Raw genomic sequence first — 10,299 nt, 5'->3', positions numbered from 1 at the left:
TGCCCAACTTAAATCACCCTCACTCCTAGCGTAACAAATATTTTATAGACAATTGACATTATTACGCAAAAAGTATATGATAAAAAAATTCACAAGAACTATTGCGAGTACCTTACACCACGTGTTAGTGTGCTGCATGGACCATCTCTATAATTTTCCCCCTTCATTGTAACACAAACTTAGGACTATAAATAACAGGTCCTTGTTTGTTAGGGAAACAGCAAAGTAAATGAAATAGCTTCTTACAAAGAAGTGTCTAAGCTTTTTCATATCCATTATAATTTTGGCAATTAATATTTAAGATCTCTTCCAATTACATGAAAATGGGAAGCCAGAGTTACTTCAAGGTTTTAATTATTTGTCTTATAGCAATAATTGGATCAACTCATGCTCAATTGCAGCAAGGTTTCTATGCTAAAAGCTGCCCCAAAGCTGAACAAATTGTTTTGAAGTATGTTCATGAACACATTCCCAGTGTACCATCACTAGCAGCTGCACTCATCAGACTACATTTCCATGATTGCTTTGTCAAGGTATACTTTTTTTTTTCATACTTGATTTTATCTATTCAAGCACTAACACGAATATCAGACACGACACCCACATCAATATGTCGATGCTAGCAAAACTTTAAAAAATAAATTAATTGAGTGGAATCACGTGTGTTGGTGACGTGTTCCATGTCATACAGCAGACACGTCTTTCATCAGAAGTGTCGGTGCTACAAAGTTCAAACATATGAAATTATTATTTTGTTGTGAATGTGGAACTCACATCTCGCATTTCAGGGATGTGATGCATCGGTACTTCTTAACTCAACACAAACCAATCAAGCTGAAAAGGATGCTATTCCAAATCTTACACTTCGAGGCTATGAATTCATTGACACAATAAAGAGCCTTGTTGAAAAAGAATGCCCTGGTGTTGTCTCTTGTGCTGATATTTTGACTTTGACTGCTAGAGATTCTATTCATGCTATTGTAAGTATTCATTTGTTTCATTCTTTTAGTATCTCATTTCTATAGACGATTAAACTTTTGACTCCTTTTCTCACCCTATAAAAACCTCCAAAACACTTTAAAATATTTTGGATTTTTGAATCTGGGTTGGGCGTGCGAGAAATTCATAGGGTGAGAAAAGTAATAGTCTAAATTTTTTCTGATATGCTATATATATTTGGGTTGTCTACTACTTTTTTTATTTTTGAACTTTTGAATCAATTAGATAAATAATGTTATTTGGTTATGCATGGCAACTCATTTATGTATTATGTTCTATTTGTTTTATGTCTTGTAACTTTTAAAAACATGTTGTGTAGTATTCATGACTAGTTTAGTATGTATAATTATTTGGTTTTATAGGAGAATTATAAATGACCATTTGTTTGTTCTGCCATGATTGACATGGATTTGCAGGGTGGGCCTTATTGGAAGGTTCCAACAGGTAGAAGGGATGGAGTCATATCTAAAGCAGCAGATACTTTTACTAGCCTTCCTGCTCCATTTCACAACCTCACTGTCCTCCTAACACTCTTTGGCAATGTTGGACTTGATGCAAATGACCTAGTCTTGCTTTCCGGTATGCCAAATTCTACACACAAACTAAATTCCATTATCATTACTAGCGTACATACAAACACTTGTGCCCATCTGACTGCTTTTTTTATTGCGCTAACATATGTATTTCGGCTTTAAAAAAAAGCACCGTCACGGTCATCAAATACAACATTAACATTCACATGTAGATGCCAATATTAATTTAAGAAAATAAAAGTAGGTTAATGTAACTACATGTGTTACCGAGTTTTTAAAAAAAAAGTAACTTCATATGTCAATGTGTCAATATTTAAAACTGACGTGGTACGTTCTACATGTCTTCTATCTGAAGTGTCGGTGATACAATTGTTTCTAATCACCAAAACTATCATTATTTCAGGTGCACACACAATTGGTGTTTCCCATTGCTCATCAATTTCAACAAGGCTATATAATTTTACTGGCAAGGGTGATCAAGACCCAGATCTAGACGGTGAATATGCTAAAAATTTGAAAACATTTAAATGTAAGAATATCAATGATCAAACCACACTTATTGAAATGGACCCTGGAAGTCGTAATACATTTGATCTTGGCTATTTCAAGCAAGTAGTTAAGAGAAGGGGTTTGTTCCAATCAGATGCTGCATTGCTTAAAAGCTCTACGACAAGATCTATTCTTGCACAACATCTTCAATCAAATGAAAAATTCTTTAATGAATTTGGCAAGTCCATGGAAAAAATGGGGAGAATTAATGTCAAGATTGGGACTGAGGGAGAGATCAGAAAGCATTGTGCATTTATAAATTAATAATTGAATATCTTTGTCAATTTTTTATAATTTTTTTTGGTGGGTTTGTTATTTATTTCATGTCAATGTTGTGGTGTCTTAATATTGGAGGTGTGCTATGATTTGTTTGTTTTTTAAATGATATGGGAATAATTGGTTAAGTGATTCCAAAGTTTGATGGGAAATCATGTTTTTTTTTTCTTTCATTCTGGTGACAATAAGCAGAATTGAGTGGGGGAGAAAATTTCTTGTGAGACACACAACACAATAAAATAAGGGGAAAAGGTTGTCTTCCCTTCATAGGTTCAAAATGTATTATTCTTATGATTAAAATAAATGATTATTTATTTATTATTGGATATAAGTTTTTTAGCACCCTATGTTTCTTTCTACGAAATTGAAGGATGAAAATTGTTCCCAACTACTTCCTCCATTTCTAAATATAAGCAAAATTCATTTTTTAAATTCATTCATTTAATGATGTACGGACCACATACATCCTTAAATAAATAAACCTAAAAAATCAATTTTACTTATATTTAGAAACGGAGGGTGTATGTCAAAGCTCAATCATAGACTCAACGGTCCAATCCCGAAGTAAAAGGTCCAACGAGACACATAGGTCTAAATACAAACCACCTATGCCAGCAAAGAGTTGCACCACACGAAATAAGCTGCTTAGACCTAATCAAGGATTGAACGGTCGCCTGGTCTACATGGCATGCACAACAATCTATAAATAGATCAACTTACTGCAAAAACCGATACACATTCTTATTTGGAAAAAATACCTCAAAACTTCTTGAACTCATTGACTTGCGTGTATGCATGTATTTGCAGGTACATCATCCTGTTTCGATCAAGATGAACTGCACCTCAGCAAAGATCAACTGCATTTTGTTGTGTCGCACCTACTTGGTTCATCACTTCTGTTTGCATGCAGATAAAAAATTAATTGAAACTATAAGTCAGGCATTTGTATAAATGCACTAAAAAGGCAAAAGAAAAAAAAATACAACTAATCTATCTAATTAATTTAAAATATCGACAATTTTGCATTAACGTATTCTCGTCTAAAATCTGACCCCAATTTTTTAGTGAGAGAAACTCCACCTTCTCTAAGTTCGTTTTCTCTTTCACGCATCGATGATGGGTGGTTTTAGGTCATTTTTGACTTAGAATCACCCATCTGCATCTTTTTTCCACTTTCTTTCAATCTAAATAAGTGATTTCCACACACACACACACATAAGTTTTTCTTGTATTTTTCGTGATTTCGTCATCTGAGTGTGACATTGTGTTGTTCATTGTCATGTGCAGCGTTGTTTGATTTCGCATCTTGTTGTGTGGTGTTCGTTTGGTTCTTATTGAAAGATCAACTTCAGACAATCACATATTCAATTATTGATTTGGGCGTCAACGTTCCTGATCCAGAAGCATGAGTATTATGGTGATTTAGATTTTATCATATTATCTGTAGGCAGTGGCGGAGCCAGACAAAAAAGTTTGGGGACCGCCATCAAAATAAACTAAAATATATAAATCATATTGCATGCAACAAATTTAAGTTGTAATAAATTTCGACCTTCCTCTTGAAAAACGAATCGATTTTTCGACTCTTTATCTTAACTTTTATGTTGCAAAGAAACAAATTTATCAATTTCAATCGGTTTCACTTTCAATTTAACAATGTGTAATGGACAAGAATGGTTAAAATTGGCAAAAGAAGCAATATAGTAATTTCCAAGGTATTAAAAAAAATTATTTATTTTTAAATGGGGTTGCCAAGGCTCCCTCTTGCACCCCTTGTCTCCACCACTGTCTGCAGGGATTTTGTCGTCCTATGCTATTAACTTGGATGTTGTGAGTTTGTTCGCAGATTCACCCTTTACGTTTTTAGCGATATTGATCATGTTATTATCTCTTATATGTTCTATTAATTTGAATGAATGAATATCGTTTTGCTTTTATGAAAGATTTTTTTTTTGCATTAACTGTGTAAAAAAGTTAAACATGTTTAATCATATTACATTGTGGTCACTACATAAAAACACTGACAATTTTATTGGTTATTATTGCTTTGCATTTTATATAAATACATGTTTATGTTTCATCAACAATTTACCTTACCTTTTATTTTATTCTGATTATTTTCTATTCCAACTACTTCTATCCAGTGAAAGATGTCTGAAGATAAGAAAATTGAAGCTCATGTCTGATACTCCGCTTTCAAGAGGATCATTAAGATTTTTTTAATCCCCCACCAACAAGTTGAAGAGTTGAAGACACAACTTAACAAATACTTTGTCCATACTGTGTGTGTGGAAATCACTTATTTAGATTGAAAGAAAGTGGAAAAAAGATGCAGATGAGTGATTCTAAGTCAAAAATGACCTAAAACCACCCATCATCGATGCGTGAAAGAGAAAGCGAACTTAGAGAAGGTGGAGTTTCTCTCACTAAAAAATTGGGGTCAGATTTTAGACGAGAATACGTTAATGCAAAATTGTCGATATTTTAAATTAATTAGATAGATTAGTTGTATTTTTTTTTCTTTTGCCTTTTTAGTGCATTTATACAAATGCCTGACTTATAGTTTCAATTAATTTTTTATCTGCATGCAAACAGAAGTGATGATCCAAGTAGGTGCGACACAACAAAATGCAGTTGATCTTTGCTGAGGTGCAGTTCATCTTGATCTTCGGGGTTTTGGTTCGAGCCACGTTTATTTATGGCAACCGATTTCCCCTTGTATATATTTTTTTCCCACCCGAGCTTATTAGTGCATCTTGCACGGGCTCGTTGGTTAATAATATTTGCCATTTCAAAAAAAAAAAAAAACACTACATCTTATGCATTTGTACGGGTATCATGTGTAGATCTAGGGGAGGATAAAGATGAAGACATGTGGAAAATCGTTTGTTTTCGTTGATGATTGAAAATAAAAAGTTATATCTTTGTGTTTGTTTCAACTACGGCTACCCATATTGTCAGTAGAGATTTGGTGTCGTTTTATTGACTCTTAGGTTCTTTTATGTAAATATTATGTAATATATGTTGTCAAAAACTCGTAATGTTGCACTTTGAGTTTAGTTGCCGTTGAGGGTAAAACCATATTTTTGTAATGTGGAAGAGCAACCATATTTTTGTAATGTGGAAGAGCAATTTTTAAAGTGGAAAGAGCAATTTTTTAGAAGTAGTGATATGGGCCTGCAATTTGAGGCTTAAGATCCAAGCCCACATTAAACTACCAAAACCCAGCGGTTCCGCCCACTCATTAGAAAACCCTAATTTGAGCGTTGCCCTTCACTCCACTGCCTATATATTCTAACCTCCTGCCTCTACACCAAAACAATGACTTCTCCTTCATCCCGTTCATCGTTTCTCTTTCTCACATGTTCTGTTTTGTATTTTTTTTTTGTTCTGATTATAAAATTCTGAATGTTAATTTCAAATTAGTTTTTTTATTACTTATGATTTTTATGATGAATATTGTTGTGCGGTGATGATACTTATGTGGACTAGAGTTTCTGATCTGGGAATCTTCACCCAGAATCTGATTACAACCCCTTGGCTGTCTGAGCACATATCATGAAAATTAGATCTTGATTCTTCTCTGTTAATTTTTTATTCTTAGATTTCAATAGTTTTACTTGGTTATTTTGTCTATTAGTTAGTTTTGAAAGCTTATATGGCTTATGATGATAATATACCTTATCTTAGCGGATTTCAGTGAGATTTTATATCAATGATCTGAATGTTACACACGCTGAAGCCATTCTTTTTACATAATTTTTGTTTCATAGTTTGTCTCCTATAATTTTATTGCTTTGATTAATTGGTTTTTTGTTCTGATTTAATTTATATGTTGTTAATTGGTGCTATGATGAGATTAAAACACCAAGGAAGTGTTTATGGGCAGTGGACAAAATCGTAAAGGTTTTGCCGTGAGCTTATTTTTAAAACGACTTCTCCTTCCACTGAGCACTCTAGAAATTGTAATATTTGTTGGTTCATCAGCATTGTAGATTGTTTAATATGATTTAATAGGATGCAAATTATTCAGGATAACAATGCTACTAAATTAAAATTAGTTATGAATGATTTTTTATTTTATTTTTATGATTAGTATGTATTACACGTTCTGGATTGAATATCTCATCTAATTTTAACATGGATTTTTTTATGCAAAATTCATTCTTTGCACTAAAGAGTCCATGCTTATAATCTATGTTGTTTTGAAACCAGATTGTATAATACACTCATCATAAAATTATCATTAAAAAAAATCATATGGGTAAAACCTTCAATAATTTAAATTACTGGTCCAGTTCTTAGAGAACAATTTGCACAGATTTACCAATGATGTAACAAAAATCATTTTATTTTGGAATAATAATCGTAACTTTTCCTTAGTACAATCTTGTTGTATGTAATGTATTGCGTCCATTTACCAATTCTGAAGGATAAATTGTTCCTTTTAGTGTAATGGCTCGGACGCCAAATTGATTGTGTGGTGATCCTGATTGATGGGTTTTATTCAATACCATTTGGTCTTGGAAACGCCTCATACATTCTTTCTTGCATCTTAACTATATCATTTTAATATGTTATTATTTTTGGAAAAGTTTAGAAATGATTCCAGAAAAGAGAATTTCAGTACCTGCTGAGTAATATTAGGAAAGGGATTAATACATTAATATTAGGAAAGGGATACATTATAAGGGATTAATATTTTGTACAAGATCATCTCAAATGGTGAATTCCATTTGAGACCTGATTCACATTTTGAATTAAGTGTGTACTAATATTGTATTTGTTCGTAACTCTCTTCTTAAATGGAGTTTCTGTTTCCCAAAGGAATATACAGGGAGATTCTATAATATTGTGATGAAGTCTAAATCAGTTTCCATTCGGTTTCATGTACCTCACTCTTCATTCGTTCAAAAAAAAAAAAATGTACCTCACTCTTATGCTATGATATATCTTGTCTTTGTAACTCTTTGTTACTCTTCTGAGGATATGTTTTTTGAAAGTTAATTGATTTTTGTAATTTAATGTAGATTAAAGTTTATTTATAAGCACTTTTCTTATTGATAAATATTATTGATCATTGCTATGATATATCTTGTCTTTGTAACTCTTTGTTACTCTTCTGAGGATATATTTTTTGAAAGTTAATTGATTTTTGTAATTTAATGTAGATTAAAGTTTATTTATAAGCACTTTTCTTATTGATAAATATTATTGATCACGAGTGAACAATCACAAGATGTGCTAAGTGGCTCCAAATCATATTTACACCTACGATGATACAATTACCCAACCAAAAGAACAAGAAATAAACTAACATACTCAGTGCACTCCTTAAACCAATAGATAAACATTTGAAGAACAAATTAATCTCATAATCATGAAAATATCATAATGTAAATATCAACATAATTCCGAGACTCCACATCAACAGAGTTGAACTTAATTGTTCTCTCATCATGCCCTACACCATAGAATGCGCAAGAATTCTGCTCTTTACCTAAAAATTCTCAAGTGAAATGATCAAAATGCCCCTGCGTGAGTTAACCCGTCACGTTAATGTAAATCACTCACGCAAATTTAACACAAGTGTGAGTTAACATGTGTAGGGGCATTTTGGTCATTTCACTTGGGAATGAGCCTAATGGGTAAAGAGCAGAATTCAATGCATAATTGATACTGGGGTTAATTATGTTTTTGGTCCTTACAAAATTGCGACCTTGTAAGTTTAGTCCTTACTTAATTTTAATAGCATTTTTAATCCCTACAAAAAAATTTTGCACTCAATATTAGTCCTTACTCAATCCAAATTTGTTTAATTTATGCTTAAACTCTTAAGTTTTTCAACAATTTTTTACAGGCGTGTTAAGAACGTTATTAAAAGGTCCTCCAAAAAAAATATCGCAAATATTTGATTTCTACGTCCATATTTTTGTTACTTATATCTTAAACTTTTGTCGTTTTCAAAAATTCATATTTAATTTATTTCATGTTAAAAAATTATAGATTTTAGTAAATGAACCTTTCATAGTGTTCTAAACTTGTATAAAAAGAATCGTTAAAAAATTTAAGAGTTTAAGGATAATTAAACAAAATTTATTTTAGCAAGGACTAAAATTATAAGTAAATTTTTTTTTGTAGGGATTAAAAATGCTATTAAAATTAAGTAAGGACTAAACTTACAAGGTCGCAATTTTGTAGGGACCAAAAACATAATTAACCCTTGATACTTTCGAATCACGAAGTGCATTCTCAATAATACTTGGCTAAGAAAGTTATTTTTTTGTAAAAACATTTCTCAATCAACAATGACACAGTAGACGGTGCACACAATGATTTTGCAGCAGGCTCATGAATGAATGTGAAGAGCACCTTGATATGGTCGTTAATAAAGATCTAGGATTTGAATCTGTATTATTGATCAGCTTTGGTCAAGCTTCTGTTACATTATGAAGATCTATCCTCTCCTGTTTCCTTTTGTACATTTGGTTACTATTGGAATTGGAGTTGTTTTTATATGATTTCCCTCATTTGAATTTTGTGTGATTTTTTCAAGAGTTGTTTTTATTTGATTTCCTTATGAGAATTTTGTGTGATTTTTCCAACCTTTTCCCTGATGAGAAATTTGGGTGATTCTTCCTACTATAAGGGTTATTCTAACTTCACTTGTTGTTTAGTTAACCTCTCATAATGATGTTTAACTTGCATTCCATTAATAAATGTTAACTATTTCTTCCACTAAACATACTTTCTTCAAGTTTCTCTTTAGAATACTTCCACTAGAAGTATCAATACTACTTCTGATATATTTTGTCATGACGAGGAAACTTTGATCATGTCCTAGAATCCCTCTGAGGGCTCATATCACAACTCTTGTTCAAGCAGAGTAAAGTTGGCGATCCTAGCTCGAAGTTTGGAAGACTTGGATAGAGGAAATTGCTTTTATAGAACCTTTTGGTTCCAAGTAGTAATGGATCCAACATGTAGGGATGATAATCAAGTAGCAAACTTGTCAGTCGAAGATCACAGAAAAAGACTCAATTTTAGGGCTAAAGTAGAAACATGTAATACTTTAATGTGTATATCATCCTCATGAACGTTGGGGGTCCTTGGTTCGTAGCCTCTTGAATAGTGCATAAGTTTGAATCATAAATCTTAAGCTATATCCACCGTGGGGGTGAAACAGTCCTTCATCGGCCTCATCACTTTCACTAATGGCTCTTCTATTGCCTTTTTTCTTGCAAGATGTTCTTTCAATTTTTGAATCCAAAAGTGATCCTCGTCGGACTTGAGATTTGTGGTTTGAGTGGTGAAAAACCTTCGAGTATGAGGGCCTTCGATTAATAGATGCCTTCTTCGAAGGAGGATAGTGTATCTGCTAACACTCTGACATCAAGTTAGTAAGTATCGTAGATGAGGTATCTAGGGTAAAGAGTGAGTGTATATGGATGAATGCAATGAATTAACATTTAGAGTGAAAGTTTAGGGTTTTTGGCACTTGAGTTGTTAATCGGGCAGTTGTCCCTTGAGGACACTTGTGAGCAGATTATTTGTCATTAAATCCGGACGGAACGGTCCAGATCCCTCTACACAACCTTGATTTAGTGCTTTTTAGGGAAAATCCATGGTGTAGTCCGTTCATACGCTTGCTGTGAGGAGACCATGACCCGTGTAGGGAACAAAAAGCAAAACATACTCCTTTGGAGCGTGAGAGCACACACAAGCAAAATAAATTTAAATAAAAATTCAAATTAAGGAGAATATTCTTCACTAAATTATTGTTTAATAAATCTTACAAATTATGTCAAATGAATTAAGTAGTGTCAATGAAGCGTGCGCTTGCACCAAGCAAAAATAGCAAAGCATTCTCTTTTTTGTTTGGTGTAACAATCCTACCCACGAACCAAAATGAACTCCTTTTTTGATCAAGTAAAATGAACTC

The 10,299-nt window shown here is 32.7% G+C and overlaps 1 protein-coding gene, 1 long non-coding RNA gene and 4 other non-coding genes across 6 annotated transcripts; 5 read left to right on the top strand and 1 right to left on the bottom strand.

Moving 5' to 3' along the window:
• The first annotated feature begins 219 nt into the window (after positions 1-219).
• LOC146929692 (peroxidase 3-like) lies at positions 220-2,675 on the top strand. The gene is made up of 4 exons (XM_085701479.1): positions 220-533; positions 789-980; positions 1,416-1,578; positions 1,936-2,675. The coding sequence occupies exons 1-4, from the start codon at positions 318-320 to the stop codon at positions 2,343-2,345; spliced, it is 981 nt and encodes a 326-aa protein (XP_085557605.1). The 5' UTR covers positions 220-317; the 3' UTR covers positions 2,346-2,675.
• Positions 2,676-5,795: 3,120 nt separating this feature from the next.
• Positions 5,796-7,589, bottom strand: LOC146929687 (uncharacterized). The gene is made up of 2 exons (XR_015006106.1): positions 7,288-7,589; positions 5,796-7,251 (listed from the first exon to the last, which is right to left on the bottom strand). It is a non-coding gene; the product is annotated as an uncharacterized LOC146929687 (long non-coding RNA).
• On the top strand, positions 5,818-5,914 carry LOC146929691 (small nucleolar RNA Z157/R69/R10). Its single transcript, XR_015009250.1, has one exon. It is a non-coding gene; the product is annotated as a small nucleolar RNA Z157/R69/R10 (small nucleolar RNA).
• Positions 6,017-6,102, top strand: LOC146929690 (small nucleolar RNA R11/Z151). The gene has a single exon (XR_015009274.1). It is a non-coding gene; the product is annotated as a small nucleolar RNA R11/Z151 (small nucleolar RNA).
• On the top strand, positions 6,202-6,313 carry LOC146929689 (small nucleolar RNA Z152/R70/R12). Its single transcript, XR_015009257.1, has one exon. It is a non-coding gene; the product is annotated as a small nucleolar RNA Z152/R70/R12 (small nucleolar RNA).
• LOC146929688 (small nucleolar RNA snoR80) lies at positions 6,777-6,901 on the top strand. The gene has a single exon (XR_015009239.1). It is a non-coding gene; the product is annotated as a small nucleolar RNA snoR80 (small nucleolar RNA).
• Positions 7,590-10,299: the final 2,710 nt, after the last annotated feature.

The sequence above is a fragment of the Medicago sativa genome, chromosome 4, assembly GCF_051527215.1.
Source record: "Medicago sativa cultivar Bolivia chromosome 4, Bolivia_mono, whole genome shotgun sequence".
NCBI lineage: Eukaryota > Viridiplantae > Streptophyta > Magnoliopsida > Fabales > Fabaceae > Medicago > Medicago sativa.
This window is presented reverse-complemented; position numbering and strand designations above follow the sequence as displayed.